Source organism: Myotis brandtii, unplaced genomic scaffold, assembly GCF_000412655.1.
Source record: "Myotis brandtii unplaced genomic scaffold, ASM41265v1 scaffold1875, whole genome shotgun sequence".
NCBI lineage: Eukaryota > Metazoa > Chordata > Mammalia > Chiroptera > Vespertilionidae > Myotis > Myotis brandtii.
This window is the reverse complement of record NW_005356961.1, coordinates 517,231-539,830: the sequence shown is the minus strand read 5'-3', so window position 1 is coordinate 539,830 and position 22,600 is coordinate 517,231. Positions and strand designations below refer to the sequence as shown.

The 22,600-nt window shown below is 41.6% G+C and overlaps 1 protein-coding gene across 2 annotated transcripts in view; it reads right to left on the bottom strand.

The window, feature by feature from the left end:
* The window catches only part of CLCN5 (chloride channel, voltage-sensitive 5), a 158,526-nt gene that overhangs the window by 53,210 nt on the left and 82,716 nt on the right, over positions 1 to 22,600 (bottom strand). The window contains exons 4-5 of one of the 2 annotated variants that reach the window (XM_005864537.2): positions 8,491 to 8,589; positions 563 to 709 (exon numbers count right to left, since the gene is read on the bottom strand). In XM_005864537.2, coding sequence (XP_005864599.1) covers positions 563 to 709; positions 8,491 to 8,589 — 246 coding nt within the window. The remainder of the gene's footprint in view (positions 1 to 562; positions 710 to 8,490; positions 8,590 to 22,600) is intronic. The other variant, XM_005864538.2, reaches the window with a different exon arrangement.

Here is a 22,600-nt window from a genome sequence, read left to right as displayed (position 1 = left end):
TGGTTCGATTCATGGTCAGGGCACATGCCCGAATTGCGATCCCCAATAGGGGGAGTGCAGGAGGCAGCTGATCAATGATTCTCTCTCATCATTGATGTTTCTATCTCTCTTCTCCCTTCCTCTCTGAAATCAATAAAATATATTTTTTTAAAAAAAAGAAAGGTAACATACTATGCGGCTCCATTTTTTTTAATCCTCATCTGGGCCCCAGGGATCAAACTGCAACACAGGTATGTGCCCTTGACCAGAATTGAACCCGTGACCCTTTGCTGGCTGGGTGGATGCCCTAACCACTGAGCCCACCAGCCATGGTTTATATGACATTCTTGAATATGAAAAACCATAAGGGAAGGGAAAAGATCAGTGGTTACCAGGGGTTGGGAGTAGGGAGGTCTGGCTACAAAGGGCGTGTTAAACTGTTCTGTATCTTGTTGATGGTGGTGGATACCAGAATCTATGCATGGGTTAAAACTCATTGGACTATGCACCAGAAAATAAATTTTATTATATGCACATTAAAAATAAGTTTAAAAAGATAAATTGTCATCAGCAACAATGATACCTTCTATTTCTCCATCTAAGGGAGGAACATCATCTCTCAGGGAGAAATTCATAGCTGTCCCTGGTATGTCCACCAAGTCTTCATCACTGGAGCTGCTCTGGAAGCTATTGAAACACCCCTGCTGAAAGCCTCTACTATCCATGGCTCCTGTGTAGAAAGAAAAACAGGAGGCTTATTATAATGACCTCCAAGCTCCTTAACATTTATTCTTTTTTAAAATTGTGGTAAATACACATAACATAAAATTTACCATTTGACCCATTTTTAAAGTAGACAATTCAGCAGCATTAAGTACACTGACAATGTTGCACAATCATCATCACTAGCAATTTCCAGAAAATTTTCATCACCCCAAACAGAAACTCTGTATCCAGTAAGTATAACTCCCCATCCTCACCCCAGCACCATATAACCTCCATTCTCTTGTTGTCTCTATGATTGGCTGATTCTGGATATGTCATACAAATGTTATCATACACTATGTGACCTTCTGAGTCTGGCTTCTTCCACTTCTCATATTTTCAAGGCTTATTCATATTATAGCATGTATCAGTACTTTATTCCTTTTTAGGACTGAATAATACCCATTGTATGGCTATACCACATTTTGTTTAGCCATTCATCAGTTGATGGGCATGTGGGTAGTTTTCGCCTTTTGGGTTATATTTATTCTTATGTCTTTTTTTCATACTCTTCTTTTGACAATACAGACATGCAAACTACTTAGTATATTCAGTTACCCTCTAAATGTAATGTACCTCTACCCTTAACATGTAGCTGAAAGCAGTTATTTTTAGAACAATGCAAGCACACACACCAAATGAGGACATATGTACAAAACTCATAGTAATTCACAAGTAATCAAGTGAAGTAAAAACTACACATCAGTATTGAGAAATGTGGTGGCCATTTGGGAGTCAAGAAACATTATCTTATGCCTCTGAGTCTCCCAGAGCTCCTAACACAACATAAATGAACAGAAATACTAGGGGAAAGAGGCATATTATGCTATCCAATGTTGCTCTCTGCTCATGAATTTAATATGAAAGATGAAACATTTTTGACATCCCAAGTGCAAACCTTCAGATATGAATTTTATTTAAAAAATCTTAGTTTATCGATTTTTAAAAACCATCATTATAGCCAACTTTACATTATCTACCCTCTTCCCCTGCATTTTGTTGTTGTTGTTAATCCTCCCCAGAGGATACTTTTTCATTGACTTTTAGAGAGAGTGGAAGAGAAACAGTGATGTGAGAGAAACACATCGGTTGGTTGCCTCCTGCATGAGCCCCAACCAGGGCCTGGCCCAGGGAGGAGCCTGCAACCAAGGAATGTGCTCTTGACCAGAATTGAACCCCAGACCCCATGGTCTGCAGGCCAACACTCTATCCACTGAGCCAAAGTGGCTAGGGCCCCTCCAATTTTTTTAAATGAAATCTTGATTGAGAATCATAGTCAGGAAAGTTCTATTGGATTAGGCAAATAATATTCCTTTTGAGGTATTCCAACACTTTAAAAAAACTTCTTACTCTGGGTTATCAGAATCATGTGTGATGAAAATGGTAAAAACTAAATAGGACAAATTAAGCAATAGGCCTGAAAATTGGAATCATAACAGATAAATTCAATATTTTAAACATTGAGCATAAAGGAGAAAGAACTGACATTTACCAGGTGCTTATCAATTTTCAGGCTTATGTGCTTAAAGTGAACTCTTCCACTTAATTTTTCAAAGTCCCTATGTTATGGCATTATCACTCCTAGTGCAGATAAGGAAACTAAAGCTCAGAGAGGCTAAGTAACTTGCCCAGTTAGTGTTAAAAAAAAGTTAAACTCTAAATCATGTGTTCAGTTTCACAATACCTCACTGGTAATAAAGAGATCAGCCTGACTTAAGTGTGAGTGACATTTATGAACCACCTCCTATGTACAAATCACTGTGGGATAGTGGGACAGATACAAAAATGATGCTGGTTAGGATAAATGAGATGAAGATTGGAAGACAAAGACTTGGGAGTTTTCAACATCAAGGTGATAGTTGAAACCAAGAGAACAGATACTCCAAGGGAAACCTTCCATTCACTTGCAGATAAGGATGAATATAAATCAAAGAAATACATTACCAATATGCACAAATAACTTGAACTCTGTGCAGATATGAAGTAAACAATAGGTTCCCCAGGAACATTACCATGCTGATGTGATCATAAAGGGAAGGTAGGGTCATTTACCCAAAGGTATTAATAATGTACAAAATCATTGATCATCAAACCATTTCTTCAGCTACAAAATCTCTAACTATGCTATGTGGATCAGGTGAGTCCTAGGACACTAAGAATTCACGCTTGGTGCCGTAACCAGTTTGGCTCAGTGGATCGAGCGTCGGCCTGCGGACTGAAGGGTCCCAGGTTCGATTCCGGTCAAGGGCATGTACCTTGGTTGCGGGCACATCCCCAGTGGGGGGTGTGCAGGAGGCAGCTGATCGATGTTTCTCTCTCGTCGATGTTTCTAACTTTCTGTCCCTCTCCCTTCCTCTCTGTAAAAAATCAATAAAATATATTTTTTTAAAAAAAGAATTCACGCTTGGTGATCTTAGTAGAGTTCCTTTGGTGTTCCCCAATCCTTTTATCCTCACTCGACTCTTCCCCCCGGCTCTATCCTGCTTCCTTCACTCCCCTTCTCCAAGCCCTCCTGCAACAATGCACAAATTCCCTGTCTCAGCTGTGGAACCACAGGATCCTTAGCAGTTTTTCCTATTACTAACAACACAAAAGAAATCCTGAATCTCTCTGCCCACGCCCCCTTATCATTCAGGAAGAAGCGTCTTTACTCTAGTTTTAAGGGGGAAAAATCTCTTCTACTTTGCTCTGGATCTGACTGAGATAATAGCTTCTTCCCGACCTTACTCTGATTTACAAAAGCCCCACTCCTTATCTATGGGGAATATGTTCCAAGACCCCTAGTGGATTCCTGAAACCACAGATAGTACCAAACCCTCACATACTTTTTTTCCTGTACATAAAACTTATAATAACATTTAATTTATGTTAGGCATAGTAAGAAATTAACAACAACAATAATAATAAAATAGAATAATTATAACAATATGCTGTAATAAAATGTATGTGATTATGTTCTCTCTCTCTTTCTCTCTCTCTCTCTCTCAACATATATGGCAACTGAGGTGGGTAGTGGATACAGCATGGGTATGCTGGACAAGGGATGATTCACACCCAGGGTGGGATGGAGCAGGACGGCACAATATTTCATCATGGTACTCAGAATGGTGTGCAATTTAAAACTTATGAATTATTTATTTCTGGAAGTTTCCATTTATTATTTTTGAGCCACAGTTGACCATGGATAACTGAAATGCAGAAAGTGAAACTATATAAAGGGGGGGGCTACTGTACTTAATTTTACCCTTTAAGGAAATCTACTATCTCTCTAGCTCTCACCTCTACCTCAACCTCCAGTCCTAAATTCCCAAGAACTCCACTTGACACTTTTGTAGCTACTCCAAACTTAACAGAATAACAACAGGGATGTGGGGCGGGGGGAGGGAGAGTGGAAATAACATTAACTTGAGTACAAAAATTAAAATGCAAAGAAGGCATGTTCCCTGCCCTCATCCTCCCACATCAACTTTCCTTTTAAAATGCAGGTGGCATTAGAGTCAATATTTGCAGCTAACATTTGTCTAACTCTGGGATTTACTACATTCAATGAACCTACAAAAAGCACTCAATGTCAGGAATATATATTCCAGGTTTCTAGAAATCTTGGCTGAAAACAAGCACCATTTTAGTTGATGAGAATAACTGAGTCTAACAGGGTAGCATACCTCAGGAGGTTTTCTTTTTTTTTTCTTTTTTTCAAATATATTTTATTGATTTTTTTACAGAGAGGAAGGGAAAGGGATAGAGAGTTAGAAACATCGATGAGAGAGAAACATCATGAGAGAAACATCAATCAGCTGCCCCCTGCACACCCCCTACTGAGGATGTGCCCGCAACCAAGGTACATGTCCTTGACCGGAATCGAACCCAGGACCCTTCAGTCCGCAGGCTGACACTCTATCCACTGAGCCAAACCAATTGGGGCAGGAGGTTTTCTTTTTGTTTAATTTTATTAAATGCCCATGAATTCCATATAGTAACTAGTACTGAAAGAGAGGAAGACAATTTGAAAAATAATGCAGAATCCTTTCCCTTTTTCTCCACTGTTTACATGTCTCATTCAGGAAATTATTTAAAATACATAGTTCTAGCAACTCTACATGAGCCACACAAATCATAGAAAGAAAATGTATGGGGAATCCAAAAATAATTTATGTTTGGTTGTGGGACATGTCCTATAGTCATATTTTCAGATGGGTATAACTATTATTCTGGGAATTCATTAAAACAAAATAATGATGATACAAGATGAAAATTCAACAAGGGGGAAGCTGGAAAACTCACTAGTTTCCCCATAGGGACCTTACACACTCCTTCCTGTAACCCACTGACACAGAACAACTCAGCTAAATTGAGCTGCCTCATTCCAAACATTTCCTGGAGCAGCTATCTGGTTCACTGTTTGGGTTATAAAGTGCTTCCTTAATAAGTACATAGAAATAGTCAACAAAAGAAAATTAGAAGAAGCAAGTAAATCAAGCAAAACAGATGTTATAAATGGGAGTTCAACAAAGGAAATAAATACAATCAGTAAAACTCAAAGTGATATTTGCCCAGGGATAATTCATTCTGGTACAGTCTTTGAGTTTTGTTTTGTTTTAAATATATTCTTATTGATTTCAGAGAGGAAGGGAGAGGGAGAGAGAGAGAGAAACATCAATGATGAGCGAGAATCATCCACCAGCTGCCTCCTGCATGCCCCCCACCGGGGATCAAACCCGCAACCCTGGCATGTGCCCTTGACCAGAATCAAATCCAGGACCCTTCAGTCCACAGGCCAATGCTCTATCCACTGAGCCAAATCACCCAGGGCCAGTCTTTAATTTTATTTTGCAGATATTAAGAGCTTCAAGAGAAAAAGTTAAAGCATCAAAAAAATCAGGAAATCATTTAAAGTTCATTAATGCTGAGATTTGAAATCGTATCTAGTTGAACTCTAAGTCCAGTGCTCTTTCCATGACAGTTTGGGGCTTCATTAGGACATGTCGTTCTAGAGAATGGCACATCTGGAATAAATCAAACCTCTAGATGGCCACAAGCCTGAGGTCAGCCAGATTTTACAGTAGGCCAAGAACAAAGTAAGAGAATTTGATTTATTATCCCAACTGGTAGATTATAAATAGGGTTTGTCATATAATGGAGGCCTGGGGAAGAAAACAGTCAGAGAAAAATGTTGTTTTGGTGGATGTGTTACATAGCTAACACTTTCAGCTTAAAGGCACTTTTTGTCACTTTCTTGCTTGAAATCATAAGCTGATTCCCCATTGCTTGTAGGGTCAAGTTTAAATTTCTTTTCATGGCATTCAGGGCCCAATCAAATATAGATCCCATCTACCCAGATAGACTTACCTCCTACTACAAATTTGTTATACTCCTCATAAGGCCATGTACTTTTATGACTCCTTGACTTTGCTTAGGCCACATACTCTATCACGAATTTCATCCAGTACGCCATCTTCTTTTCGACCTCATAAAATTCCATTGAGTCCATCTAGGGCCAGTTCAAACAGGCTTTTCCTTCCACACTCCCTTTGTTCACACATCTATGTTGATTGCATAATCTCTTTCACTGGGTCTTGTGATTACATACATACACCATATCCTTCTCATTTCTGTTGTTACAACAACTTTAGTGTTCCAGAGTACATGTTCAATAAATGCTTATTGAGGAGGATTCCAGTCAGAAAGGAAGGGTTACCAGCTAATCAACAAATTTATATGGATGACACTCAATATAGCTATGCCTGTTACTATGAGGGTAGGGAATTGGGGATACAAAAAACATTTGTTACCTTTGTCACTACTCTCAAGGAATTTATGATCTAGTTGAGGAGAAAACTTTTACATAATGCAATTACACAACAGGGGAGGGCAGTTGGGGGCATTAAACAGGCAGGCAGGTGAGTGATTAGGAGCCAGTGGTCCTGGATTGCGAGAGGGATGTCTGGCCTAAACAGGCAGTCAGACATCCCCCGAGGGGTCCCAGATTGGAGAGGGTGCAGGCCGGGCTGAGGGACATCCCCCTCCCATGCACTAATTTTATGCACCAGGCCTCTAGTTAAAAATAAAACATGAAGCCCAGCCAGTGTGGCTCAGTGGTTGAGTGTTGACCTATGAACCAGGAGGTCATGGTTCAATTCCCAGTCAAGGTACATGCCTGGGTTGCAGGCTTGATTCCCAGTAGGGGGCATGCAGGAGGCAGCCGAACGATGATTCTCTCTCAACATTGATGTTTCTATCTCACTTCCTCTCTCCTTTCTCTCTGAAATCAATAAAAATATTTTTTTAAAAATAAAACAAACCATGAGGACAATCCTAAGTATAACATTGAAGATGATAAGAACTGGTACACACATAAAATCACCTTTTTCCTACCCCCTATACTTTGAACTAGTTGAGGAGAGGTGTTAAATCTGTGTTCTTAAGTGCCTAACACAATGGGATATCTCAGTAAATAATATATTTTATACTCTAATTCCAGTTTTAGTTAATTTATTTAGAAAAGAAAAATGAAATGTGAATCATCAAGTGTAACCTCTGAGATGACATAGAAGATGCTTATTTAGGAGGTTTGGACCAATCCTTAACCCAGGGTACCTTCTCTACCTGTCAGAACTGTGGATTAAAAGCCTTAGAAGGAAAAAATAGTGCTTCTTCTCAAAGCGTGGTCTTCATCTGTGAGTCATCCTCATAGATGAGTAGGGGTTATGAGAAAAGACAGAAATCAAAGGAAGCATTAACAGAACAGCAGTTCCCAAACTTTTTAGTCTCAGGATCTCTTTAGTCTTCAAAATTATAGAGGAGCCTAAAGAGTTTTTATTTATATGAGTTCTATCTAAAGATATTTACTCTTTTAGTAATTAAAACCTGGGAATGTTTAAAATAAATATTTATTAATGTATTTATATATAACAATGATCAACTCACTATATGTTAATATTAACATTTTTAAAAATCCATATATTCCAAAACAAAACAAATTAGCGAGAGGCATTTTTCAAACTTTTTTGATGTCTGCATTAATAGAAGACAGCTGGATTATGCTTCACATATTCCATTTATCATCAGAGAAATGACATCATTACCTGTCACACAGCCTCTAGAAAACTCCACTGTATATTCATGAGAAAATGAAAGTGAATGAGGAATATAATGTCTTAATATTAATATGAAAACAGTTTAGATCTTGCAGATCCCCAAAAGGGTCTCAGGAATCCCCAGACCACACTTTGAGAGTTGTTGAAGTAGGGAAAGAACACAGAACTGAGAAACTATACTTGGGCATTACCCATGATTGGTGAGAAGAATGAAGAGGATAAACCAGTTAGAAGAGACCATGTTGACAGCTGTCAAAGTGAAGCAAATGACAAATATTTCATGTAAGTGTTTTGCCAAAGGAGTAATAGCCTTAATATATAAAGAAATTGTTCAGATCATTAAAATTGGATCCCAACAGATAAGAAGGCAAAAGACATTAGTAGATAATTTGTTTAAAAAGGGCTTCAAAATTCAGACAAATTAAAACAATAATATGTTATCTTCTCTTAGCAGATCAGCTTTTCTTTAGTTTTATCTCAGAGATTTCTCAAATATGTTAACACCCTGTTATAAAAGTTTTCAAGGGACTGACAAATGAGATGGCTAGAGAAGTGTCACGAGGTTCAAGGACAAGGGTCTGTCAGGCATAACAAAGACGACATCAAAATTTATAACTATTTTCACCAGCAGCCTAGGGAGTGCACTAACCGGGTCCTCCAAATACTGGCGACACCAGCCTGCCAAGCTTGAGTCCAGCAGAAAGGACTGTTGGCTGCACCCAACAGGGACGTTTGGTGTGCTCTTTCTCTGGAGAAACAGAGAAATACAGACAGACAGTGAACCGTGAGGCTTTGGAACAGGGGCCAGTCTTCCCCACCACCTGCAGCCTCAGACAGCACCACATCCAATGGAAGACTGTCTTGATCTCTCTTCCCAAGTCCTGGTGGCCCCACTCTACTGAGCTCAGTTCCTCAAGGGAAGGAAGGGCCTCAAAGAGCTGGAAACTTCAGAGAGGAGAATGTCACCCTCAGAGGATCTGGTCCTGGCTCCAGTGGGTGCGGCCACACAGAGAAGGGCAGGTGTAAAAAGCTCTCTCTCCCCTTCCATGGGCTTGGCTGGTGCCTCCCCCAACATAAGATTATCTTTTTTAAAATATATTTTTATTGATTTCAGAGAGGGAGAGGGAGAGAGAGAGAGAGAGAGAGAAGCATCAATGATGAGAGAGAATCATTGATCAGCTGCCTTCCACATACCCCACACTGGGAATCGAGCCCACAACCCAGGCATGTGCCCTGACTGGGAATCGAACCGTGACTTCCTGGTTCATAGATTGATGCTCAACCACTGAGCCATGGCAGCCAGGCTAACATAAGATTATTGTGATCTGTTTTCCCAAATCCCGGTGGTACCACCCTGCTGATCTTGCTTCTGCAGTTGGGAACAGCTGGCTGCACCCAACCTGAACCAGTGGTGCACTCCTCCTGGGGAGGTAGAGTTGGAGAATCTAGCAGAGAATGAGTGGTATTGCTGTAGGCAGTTAGGCAGACATGAGCAGAGCAAGAGAAAGCCCCAGGTGCCTAGCATTGGACAATCAATTGCAGGATGGGACCTCACCCTCAGGGTGACTTTTCATCCTCTAGCATATCGCTGGTCCTGAGGTTTGGACCCCCTGACCTTTCCTCCCTAGAGATAGCATCTAGGCCTCAGTTATATCTCAGCTCCAGGCCCAGATATACAACAAAACCAGCCAGGGCTGGCATCAGGACCAGTTGCATGGAATAATAATGACCCCCTGCCCTGGTGCGGGCCAATCAATCAGTGGAGACCACAACCCTGAATGGACACACTTGGAAAACTTCCGAATATTCTATTAAGATATTTCCCTGGGACTTCCCTAATACTGCTGCCCTTAAAACCCTTAGGATAGAAGACCCAATGCGCTCTCCCTCCCAGCAGCATGCTCCTGCCTTTCCCTTCCCTCTCTATTTCCTTTCCCTTTTCCCCCTCCCCCTCCCAGGCACATTACCATTAGATTCCTCACTCTCAAGCTCCACGGGCCCTTCCTTTACCTCTAGAATTTGTTTGCTAAGCCCATTTATTCTAGGAATTACTTTTTCTATCTCTGTAATTTACCTAATAAATTACAGTTTGGGCCTGGACTTTAAATTATTTCTTAGCCAAAACCCAAGTACCAAGGTTACTGAACCCGTTGGTCAGACACCTGTTGCCATTCTCACCTACAACCATTCTCGCCTATGGTTCTGGAGTAGGGGCCACATCTCCCTATTAATTGCTCAACCACTGAGCCATGGCAGCCGGGCTAACATAAGATTATGGTATGCTGCCCCTAAGAAGGGGACCCACTAGCACCATCCTCCTGACCCAGTCACCCCACCCAACTGAGCTTATGTTGAGTGAAAGGGACAGTGGGCATGCCAGCTTGGGCCCACTCTACAGTCTTTCTTCAAAAGGCTCTGGAGGAAGTCCAGGCAACTTCAGGAGGTGGTGGAGCAGCCAACAGGTAGATACCAACCTCAGAGAGCCTTGGACCTTTTATTGATCTGTGCTCAGCTCAGAGCTACTGGAAGCTGACCCTTGTACACAGCTTGGCTCTTCCCACACACATCCAGGCCCAGCAGACAGTCACAATCAGTGAAGAGCACAGTGGTCCAGACAGGTAGCCCAAGGCCAGTTACACACATCTTCTGACACTGACCTGCACCAAAGCCCCATCCAAGTGGGCCCAGAACCAACACAACTAGTGGTGGGCTTCAAACCTCACCAGAGCTCAACCCAACTAGCCACACTAATGACACAGCCAAAGGGGGACTCCAGCAGGCACAAGAACCTGCTGGGAACAACTCTGCCTTGGGAGGCAGTCTTTGAACAGCAACTCATATACAGTGAACTATGTCTACCATCATATTCAACTAGTCTGAAGATTAACTCCACCCATGAATGGACCAACCCTACTCAAGACTCAACTACAATAGGGGGCATATTACCCATACAAGAAACATTTCTGGAGCACCTAGCTCAGGTGATTTAGGTGCCTTTCTGATGTAGGTGCCTTGTGCCACTGAGACCCACAAGGCACCTACATCAGAAAGCCCTCATGACAAGCCTGCAAGCCATAACAGATCTACCTAACATACAGTCAAACAGAAAAAGGCAGACAAAATGGGGATACAAAGAAATATGCCCCAAATGAAAGAACAAGAGAAATCCCCAGAAAAGAACATAGAGTTCTGGCTGGTATGCACAGTGGTTAGAGTGTCGAATTGCACAACAAAGGGTCATGGGCACATATCTGGGTTGCAAGTTTGATCTCTGGCCTGGGCTGGGGCATGTGCAGGAGGCAACTTGCAGGACTGGAAGTTGCTCTGGGTGAGTCAGTGAGTGAGTGGTGAGTGAATGTGAAGGCCTAGGACATTACTGGACAGTACAGGGTCAGAAATAGGACACTGAAGCTGTCAGTGTTACTCCATGAACAGAGATGTGAGTTGGATTGATTGGGAATATCAAGGAGAAACTGATTGGGTAAAGTATAGATCACCATAATAGTGACTGTCAGGAGGGAGTGAAAGGTGGCCTGAGGGTCAATAGGAATGTGAAATTTAAGATGGAGAAGTAAAGGAACATAGCAGATTGTCATAGCATTATGGTTTTGGACTATTGCATGTTGGAGCAGGGGGTCAGAATAAGGAACTTTGCATTATTCATGAAAAATGAGGGTATTTAACATGAAGGATGTAGAATTGAGGACTCACTATTTTTACTCTGAAAATTTGTTTTTTGTTCCATTGACTCTATCTGTTACAAAGGGCTCTCTCTGGCATTTACCTGATAGAAGAAATTCTATATTTTATAGCATTACAACCTGAAAATATTAAAAGAGTCCAGGGACAGGCTGGCTCCACCCCAACAAAGAAAGTTTTTACTTAAGTGGCAATGGCCCTTAATAGTTGTTAAAATAGATCTTGTGGACCTCTGTACATGTAGAATTTACAACAATGTACTCTAAAGAGCATTATGTTAGATTGGAAGGACTATAGCACCTCTGAATATGGCAGGCTCCTCTGTAATGAAACAGGTCAGTGACTGACTGATTGGAATATAATCTATGTACTCAAAATTGAGGTGCTGTAAATGAGAAAGGGATATATTGCCAAGTGCCACAGATATTGCTCACACCACAGAAAAAAAAATTCCTTCTGAACCACACATCCTCCATTTCTTACAGGATATTCAGCACTATCATCATCTTATGGGACCATCATCATATGTGGTCTGTCATTGATGAAAATGTTGTTATGTGGCACATAACTGTATTTAAAGCACTAATGACCCAGAAGCTTCTAAAATTAATAATAGATACCAAGCTACAGGTCCAGAAAGCTCAGAGAACACTAAGAAGGTTAAATATATTTTTTTAAATCTACAACTAGGCACATCATATCCAAACTGTACAAAATCAAAGAAAAAAATATTGAAAGTAGCCAAAAGAAAATAATGCCTTGCCTATAGAGGAGCAAGGATAAGAATTACATCAAATTTCTCTTCAGAAACAATGCAATCTAGAAGAGTGAAGAATAAAATATATGAAGGGTTAAAAATAACCACCAATCAAAAATTCTGAGTCCTGAGAAACAATCCCTCAAAGCAGAATAAGAAATAAAGAATTTTCTCAGAAAAACAAAAATTAAGGGAATTTGCTGGCAGTACACCTGTCTGGTGGAAAATGTTAAAAGAAATTCTTCAAAAGAAAAATAAAATTATACAGGTCAGAAACTCAGATCTACATAAAGAAAGTGTGCTAGAGAAGGAATATATGAAGGTAAACTATGTTGTTTATTCTTTTTTTCCCACCTGCTTTTTAAAATTGAGGTATAGTTGACATATGAAATTATGTTAGTTTGAGGTCTACAGTGCAATGATTTGATATTTGTATATGTTGTAAAATAATCACAACTCTAGTTAACATTTAATGATTTTTCCTATTTTTAATTGATCTAACAGATAACAGTTTGTTCAAAACAATAATAGTAACAATGCATTCGGTGATGATACCTTACAGATAAGTAAAATGAAAGAGTGATATTACAAAGGACAGGAGAAAGGAAGTGAGAATACTATGTTATATGGTACTTGCATTATCCATGAAGTAATACTGTGTTATTTGAAAGAAGACTTGGATTAGTTGTAAATGGATACTGCAAACACTAGGACAACCACTAAAAAAAGTTTTACAAAAAGAAATATAATTAATATGCTAAAAGAGTAGAAAAAATAGAATCATACAAAATGCTCAATTAGCTCTAGCTGGTTTGCTCCGTGGATAGAGTGTCAGCCTTCGGACTGAAGGGTCCCAGGTTCGATTCTGGTTAAAGGCACATGCCCAGGTTGTGGGATTGATCCCCAGTAGGGGGGCATGCAGGAGCAGCTGATCGATGATTCTCTCTCATCATTGATGTTTCTGTCTCTCTCTCCCTCTCCCTTCCTCCCTGAAATCAATAAAATTATTTTTAAATGCTCAATTAAAACAAGAGAAGGCAGAAAAAGGGAGAGGATAACATTTAAAAAAAAAACATGAACAACGAATAGGAAAAGGTAAAAAATATGGCAGATAGTATGGACTCCACCACATCAGATATCACTGTAAACATCAATGGTCTAAATATAACAGTTAAAAGACTGAAACTGTCAGAGTAGGTAAAAATACAATATTCAACTATGATCAGGGATGAAGATGAGCATTGCATAATTAAAAAGATGTCAATTCTTTAAGAAGTCATAACAATCCTTAACATATATGTGCCTAACAACAGAACATAAAAATACATTAGCAAAATCAGAGAGAATGGCAAGGAGAAATAGATGAACCCAATGTTATAGTTGGAGACTTCAACATCCCTCTACTGGATATGGACAGATCCAGCAGCAGAAAATCAGTAAAGATACAGTTAAGCTAAACAGAATCATCAATCAACTGGATCTAATTGATAGCTACTTCATCCAACAACAGCATCAGAATACATAGTCTTCTCAAGCTCACATGAAACATTCACTAAGCTAAATGACATTCTGGACCATGAAATACACCTTAACAATTTTTTAAAAATATATGTTTATTGATTTCAGAGAGGAAGGGAGAGGGAGAGGGAGAGATAGAAACATCAGTATTGAGAATCATTAACCAGCTGCCTCATGCATGCCCTACACGGAATTGAGCCCACAACCCTGGCATGTGCCCTGACTGAGAATTGAACCATGACCTCCTGGTTCAGAGGTCAATGCTCAACCACCAAGCCACACCAGCCAGGCATACCTTAACAAATGTTTTAAAAATAGAAATCATACAAAGTCTGTTCTAAGATAATAATCAAATTAGAAATCAATAAGAGAATGATAGCTGGAAAACCCCAAAATACTTTAAGATTATACAACACAATTCTAAATAACACATGGGTTAAAGAAGAAGTTGCAAGAGAAATTAAAAAACACTTTGAACTAAATGAAAAAAATAGCTTATAGAGAGAGAACCAAGATGGCGGCATAAGGCATACACTTGTACATGTTGCCCCCCACAACCACACCAAAACTACAACTAAAATACAAAACGGCTATCATCCAGAACCACAGGAAAGCTGGCTGAGTGGAAGTTCTACAACTAGAAGAAAAGAAAAAGGCGCATTGAGACTGGGTAGGAGGTGCGGAGGCACCAAGAGCAGAGGTACAGAGGCGTGCGAAATGGGCTGGCAAGTGGGTGTGCTGTTTTTTTTCAATTGGAAGGGAGATACAAGCTCCCAACTGCTCTGAACTCCAGTTTCCGGCAAGACTCTGGCAACACAGACTCCTACAGGGAGAAACTGGACTGTCTGGCATTGGGTCGGAAAGTGAGGGCAGCTTTCTTGCAGAGCTGCTCGCAGGGATCATTGTTACTGTGGGGGTGCAGGACACAGGGACTCAGAGACGCGGAGCTGGAGACCCGGAGATGGCTGACTGGCAGCCATCGCTGTTTGCTCCACCCTGGTGATTCCCTGAGACCCTGCCCCACTCAATTTACAACCCCACCCAAGCTATGCGCAGTGGCTTTTGCATATGAATGGCCTGTCCTTTCGCAGCCTAACCTAACAAACTGCAGCTGGGTCAGAGAGCTTCAAAACTTCCAAACCCAAACAAAGAGGAGAAATCTGCAGATCTCGCTGTAGCTCCTGCTGGGTGGCCTCAGGCAGTGGCTGACTTTGCACCTCCTTGGAGATCCAGGAGCCAGTGTACCCAGTGGTCAGATACCAGATTTCAACTCCTCACATCCATAAGTGACACACTCAAGAGGCAGACTCAGTGAGCACCAAAGCCCAACTGAAGCAAGTCCTGCCCCAGAAGGGTGTCTCCAGCACAGCAGTTCTTCCACTATAGATACAGCGGGTCCCCATAGCCAATTGGCCTGGAGGTCAATTCCTCCCGGGGATACCAACAGCAATCAAGGCTTAACTACAACAAGACTGTGCACCCAGCCCACAAAAGGGTGCACCAAGAGTGTCCACCTCAGGTGATTGGGGAGGCTGAGCCACTGGGCCCTATAGGACACCTACCACACAAAGCCACTCTATCAACACAGGGAAGCAGCCAAAATGCGGAGACAAAGAAATGTGTCACAAATGATGAGACCCTTAAGAAATCTAGTGAGACCCTCGATGTTGTGATAAAGGACCAACTAGAAATTAAGCATACACTGACTGAAATAAAGAATATTATACAGACTCCCAACAGCAGACCAGAGGATCGCAAGAATCAAGTCAAAGATTTGAAATACGAAGAAGCAAAAAACACCCAACCGGAAAAGCAAAATGAAAAAAGAATCCAAAAATACGAAGATAGTGTAAGGAGCCTCTGGGACAACTTCAAGCGTACCAACATCAGAATTATAGGGGTACCAGAAGAAGAGAGAGGGCAAGATATTGAAAACCTATTTGAAGAAATAATGACAGAAAACTTCCCCTACCTGGTGAAAGAAATAGACTTCCAAGTCCAGGAAGCGCAGAGAACCCCAAACAAAAGGAATTCAAAGAGGACCACACCAAGACACATCATAATTAAAATGCCAAGAGCAAAAGACAAAGAGAGAATCCTAAAAGCAGCAAGAGAAAGAAAATCAGTTACCTACAAGGGAGTACCCATACGACTGTCAGCTGATTTCTCAACAGAAACTTTGCAGGCCAGAAGGGAATGGCAAGAAATATTCAAAGTGATGAATACCAAGAACCTACAACCAAGATTATGCCACCCAGCAAAGCTATCATTTAGAATTGAAGGTCAGATAAAGAGCTTCACAGACAAGAAAAAGCTAAAGGAGTTCATCACCATCAAACCAGGATCATATGAAATGCTGAAGGGTATTCTTTAAGAAGAGGAGGAAGAAGAAAAAGGTAAAGATAAAAATTATGAACAACAAAGTGACAACAAATACATATCTATCAACAAGTGAATCAAAAAATTAAGTCAATAAAAAAATCTGATGAACAGAATAAACTGGTGAATATAATAGAAGCAGGGGCATAGAAAGGGAGTGGACTAACAATTCTCAGGGGAAACGGGGTATGAGGGGTGCGGGAAGAGATTGGACAAAAATCTTACACCTATGGATGAGGACAGTGGCGGGGGATAAGGGCATGGGGTGGGGGGGGAACTGGGTGGAGGGGAGCTATGGGGGGAGAAGAGGAACATCTTTAATAAACTGAATAAAGATTTATTTTTAAAAATGTAAAAAAAAGAAAAAGAAAAAATAGCTTATCAAAATGTGTGGTATACAGCAAAACCAGTGATTATAAGGAAATTTATAGCACTAAATATACAAAAAAAGCACTTGACAAAATCCAACATCCATTCATGATAAAAAAAAAACTCTCAGCACACTAGAAATGAAAGGTAACTTTCTAAACTTGATAAATAACATCTATAAAAAACCTAGAGCTAACTTCATACTTAATGGTGAGAAATTAGACGCTTTCCTGCTAAGATCAAAGAGCAAGGCAAGGATGTCTGCACTTATCCTATTCAGCCTCTTCCTGGAAGTCCCAACTAATGCAAAAAGACAAGAAAGGGACACAAAAGATATACAGATCAGGAAGAAAGAAATAAAACTGATTTTGTTCACAGAAGGCAAAAGTGTCTGTATAGAAAATCCCAAAGAATTAACCAAAACACTCTGAAAATAGAAATAAGCGACTTTAGCAAGGTTGCAGGATACAAGGTTAACATATAAAAGCCAAATTCTCTTATAAATCAGCAATAAACAGTTGTAATTTGACATTTAAAACACAATTCTATTTACATTTTAGTTCCAAAAATGAAATAATCAAGTATAAATCTAACAAAATGTGTATAAGACCTACATGAGGAAAATTACAAAACTGTGATGAAAGAAATAAAAGATTGTGCCTGTTTTGTTCATTACTGTATCCTTAACACTCAACATAGTGTCTAACATATTGCAGAAACTCCATACAAATTTGGCAAGGGAAGAAAGAAGACATAACAGCACTCAGTCCTGCCATCTGTAGGCAAGGCTTTCACTCTTTGAAGCCTTGACTAAAGACAATACTTGAGATAGCACTCATCTAAGTTGAAGAAGTTAGGGAGGGAGCAGATGGGAAGGCTCTGTTCCCTGCCCACCACCCTGTGTGTGGAGTCAAGAGGGGAATAAAGAAAAAATTCACTATCCGGCACTCTGGGCACCTGAGCACATAGACATTATTTGATAAGGACATTTCTTCTAGAATACAGACAAGCCCATCAGAGAGTCCAAAATCTTGCTGTCTGTGCTTATCCAATACCAACCAGACACTCAAGAGAGGGAGGAAGAGAGAGGGGTAATGTATAAGCTCTGTCCTTAGTGCCATCGAGCCCACCTTCTCTCAATCCTTGCCCAGGTGTGCTGCACTGAGACAGCACTAGCACCCAAATAGCAAGGATTACAGGAGGGGGTGGGCAGAGCAGAAGACTCAGGACATGTACACCACATGCAAGTCTGTGTGAAGAGAAAAAGAGAAACTGGATTCCTGCACCCTGAGCCCATGTAGCTACAGTCATCGTCATGAGGAAGTTGACTCTCCAGAAACCTACTAGACCAAGCATGTTAAACTCATGGTTTATTTAAATGAGGCATGTGGCCCGCTAACTGTGAGTTTGACATGCTTGCAAGGCTGACATCCCTATGGCTAGTTCACTGTGGCAATTTCAAACAGCAGGAACTCAGTAAATACGTTAAATGGATGGATGAATGGACAAAGAAATGCACACACAAAAAAGTGACTAAAAGAACAAGCAGGGGATAGTAAGGGAAGTGCTGCACAGGCTCTGTCCTACACATAGACCAGGCTCAGGATCTTGTATTCTTGCATAAGACCACTGTACTGATAAGCCAACACTCATGCCTACATTTCAAGGACAAGGGAGGGGGGGGGGGCAAACATCACAGTCCAGGCACCTGCAACACCACACGTGCATTTGAGTGTGTGTGTGTGTGTGTGTGTGTGGGTGTGTGTGTGTGTGCAACAAGGAAATTCACACTTCTGCAGACAAGTGTAAATAACAAAGTCTCTCTCCTGCCTTTCAGTTTTGTGTGGAAATGTGGCTGTGTGTGTGTGTGTGTGTGCACGCACGCCTATGTGCGCAAGCATGAAAAACGTGGGTACGCATAAGACAATGAGAAGGCTCAATTCTTGGCACATTCTCCATGCCTATTTTCAAGACCTGGGGAAGTTCATTCACCACACACCTCCACTAGAGATAGGAAGTCCTATAGAGAGGCTTTCTCTTATTCAGCAGAATACTGCCAGCACAGTGCATGGCACATAAAAAGTGATTGAGCCCTGGCGGGTATTGTTCAGTGGTTAGAGTGTCAGCCCGCTTGCCAAAGGACCACAGATTTGATTCCTGATCAAGGACACGTACCTAGGTTGCAGGATCAATCCCCAGCCCTAGTCAGGGCATGTGCAGGAGGCAACCAATTGATATATCTCTCTCACACTGATATTTCGCTTTCTCTCTTTCTCACTCTGTCTCTCTTCCTTTCCTCCCTCCATTCCACTCTCTCTAAAAATCAATGGAAAAATTATCCTCAGGTGAGGATTAACCAAGAAAACCTGATCAATAAATATGTACTGATTGAATTCTTCGGCAGAAGGTTCATGATGACAAGGCTCGCCCTCCTGTAATCCATGCACACAGGAGGTGCTTTGAGAATTCACAACTCCGATATGCAATGGGTATGGGAGAAGGAGCAGTTCATTCTTCTGCACACCAGATGCATGTGTGTGTGTGTGCACATGTTTGTGCAAGTATGTGTGCCTACAGTGTTAAGTGCATGCCCTGAAAAGTAATGATAAGGCTCTTCCTTGATAGAGTCTTGGTTGTGAGTTCACTTAACTTCCTATGTTATCAAAGTGTGTGGTTCTGGAGGAGGTGGGGAGAATAATGAGCAGATGTAATCTCTGCCACAGCTTGCAGGGACACAGCACTGGGAACGTGCATGAAAAATAAGGATGCTCATTCCTTTCCACCCTTTATAGGCTAAGTCCCTTGGGGGATGAGCCTTCACCTGACTTCCTTATTACTATGTCCCCAGCAGTTAAACCAAACCAGTAATTCTCAAAGTTGAGTGAACATCAGAATCCGTGGGAAGGCTTGTTAGAACACAGACTGTTGTGGTTCAGGAATTAGTAGGTCATGGGTGGGGTCCAAGAATTTGCATTTCTAAGAGGTTCCCAGATGATACTGATGCTGCTAGTCCAGTGAACACACATTGAGAACAAGCACCCTAAATGAACACTAAAGAAATGAAAGAATGGGAGGGCGATGTAAACACTCTCTGGTGTTTTAAACATGGATTAGATTCCCTCTCTTTGAATTTTTGTACAAGGGTAATGGATTTGGCTAGCATTTGTACCCACATACCAAGAATGAGAGATAGGGACCTGAATAGAAGACTCAGGCACCTTCAGATTGTGTGTGTGAAGGTGTGTATGTGTGTGCGTGTACAAAAAAACATCACTCTCCTGCTCACAGGTGATTTTTCCATGATTGTACTAAGTGAAGTGTCCTTTCTGTGTATGCAAAAGGGGCCAATTTCATTCAAACTCTTGCTGTGGAAGGAGCATGTAGAAAGCACCAGTGCCCTACACACTGGACATAGGTGAGACAACACTGCTAGTGACACGTTGTATCCTATGCACACTGTGGATGCAGCTCTATGTATGGGGAGCACACCTTCTGTGTTTGTATACCTGAATGCTGTGTGTGTGTGTGTGTGTGTGTGTGTGTGTGTGTGTGTGTGTGTGTTTACAGGGAAGGTTTATTTTTCTGCATATAGTGTGTTCACATGTGACTGTACAGAAAGGTAAAGAAAAGGATCACTGCCACACACAGCATCATGGAGAGCAACAGTAAGACCTCTCTCATTTAGTCCCTATCAATGGAAGGGTTGGGAAAGTTCACTGGTCTAAACACTGGGGTGGGAATCTCTGCATGTAGATCCATGTCGCTAGGTGTGTCTGGGGGCGTGAGGGGTGAAAATCTCTAGCAAAACCTGCATATATGTTTGTGTTTGCAGAGCAGATAGCAAGGAACATAAAAATCTACTTCATTTTTCTGCAGAGTAGCCTATTAGTCCACAGCATCCACCTGTCATAGTGTGTTTATTAGTGCCCTACCTGAATGTAAAGGTAGCAACCTTGTCCATTTTGATCCCTGCTATCTCCTCTGTGACTGGCATAGTACCTGGCACCTAGTAGACACTCAAATATCTGTGGACAGAAGGAAAAGGGGGATGGAGAGTTGCTGCACAAGTTCTGTCTCTCTACATGTAGACAAGGCTCCTTCCCTTGGAGTTCTTGAACATAGGCAGCGATTCAGTGCAGCAATGGCACCTACACTGGACTAAGGAGAATGATGCACCTGGTCAGGAGCCCACTCCACGTTACATGTCTGTGTGTGCACACAGTGCATTTGTGTGCTGAGGTTTAGAAGATTCTCCTACACACATTTGTGTGATCTCAGGAAAGGGGTCATGTCTAGTCCCAGTGTGTAGTCTGCCTACTCTCAGGATATGCAGGCATAATGAGTGAGGAGTCCATTCTGAAACCTGCAAGGAGGGACCAGATGTGGCTCATTTTCTTGTGAGTCAGCTGCCCAGCATGGCATCTAAAATAGAGTAGGCACTCAACAGGTACTTGTAAAAAGGAGGGTAGGAAAACGTAGAGGTGCTCTGTCTTATTCGAAGATGATGCTGCCCCTCTCAGAATCCTTGCCCAGGTGCATTGCATTCAGAAAGCACTCTCACCCAAGTAGCAAGGATTAGAGAGGGGGAGCCAGGGTAGAAGATTCTGGCACCTGCACTCCCTGAGTGTATATTTAACAAACCAGCTCACTGCCCCTGCCCAGGGCATCTATGTATGATTAAACTAAAGTGAAGACATTCTCCTATATGTATCAGTGTGATAACAGGAATGAGATGTGTCACACTTGTGTGTAAGTTGGGGAGATAGGTAAGAAGTCCCCTATGTGGTCCACTCCCCCTCAGTACATGCAGGAGGCGGTGGGTGATGACAAAGTTCATTTTCTTCACCAGACTGTAAGATCCAGGAAGGCAGGGACCAAGTGACCAGCACAGTGACCAATGAATATTGTTTTGGAAGAAAAGAATGAGTGACAGAGGAGAAGCAGGCATGCAGCAAGCAGCTGAGAAGAGATGTACAGATCCTCTGTCCTTCTCCACTCAGAGGAGGTTCACCCTCCAGAATACTTGCTCCAGTGCATTTGTATTCAGAAAGCACTCTCACCCAGATACAAAGGATGAGAGAAGAAGAGCAGAGCAGAAAGTTTGGGCACCCACATCTTGTATGTGTGTTCATGTGCATAGTAACTCTCTTGGTTCCATTTCCTCAAAGCATCACTATGTGCATTTAATAACACTGATACATCTCCCCATGGTGTGCATTATGTATTCATCCCTGTGCACGAGGTCACATGGCCATTCTCTCTCAGACAGCCTCTGAATATGTACTGGTCGCTGTAGAGTGGCATTTTTCTCAGATCACATATGAGAGTCTGCATGTGTTGGCTATGTGTTTGTAGGATAACAAGAAGGCTGGGACAATATGTGTATGCAGGCACACATGTGCATGCACATGTTGGAGGACAGTACAACACGTACTTTATTCCCTTCTATTCCTCTGCTAAACTATAAATTCATTGAAGGCAACAACCGGTGGTATCAGTCTCATCACCAAATGTATGTTTCCCCATTAGGGTATCTGATAGTAAGCTGAAATAAAGAGAAAGCTCATGCCCTGACAGAAGGGTAAGTCTGCCCAGAGGGAATGAAGTCCATCTTCCCATAGTTGTCTTCTAGAAAGTCCAGGGATGAGGACTCTGGGCCAGAGATCTTGTCTATCTTGTCTATCACCATTGTATCTCTAACACCCAGTGAAGGGCTGGCATCTCATAGCAAATATTTGAAAGAAGGTGGGAAGGTGAAAGAGGTGATGTACAGGTACCCAGTCCTTCTACATGCAGACAAGGCTCGGCCTCTTTGAACCCTTGAATAGGTGTGTTGCACTGAAATAGCACTCACACCTAGGTTCCAAGGATTCGAGAGGGGGAGCAGACAAGAAGGCTCAGGCACCCACCCGTGTGTGTGTGTGTGTGTGTGTGTGTGTGTGTGTGTGTGTGTGTGTGTGTGTGTGTATGGCAAAGAATCTTGCAAAATTAAGTTCAAAGAAAGAAATTACTTGATAAACTTAATTTTCTCTATTGA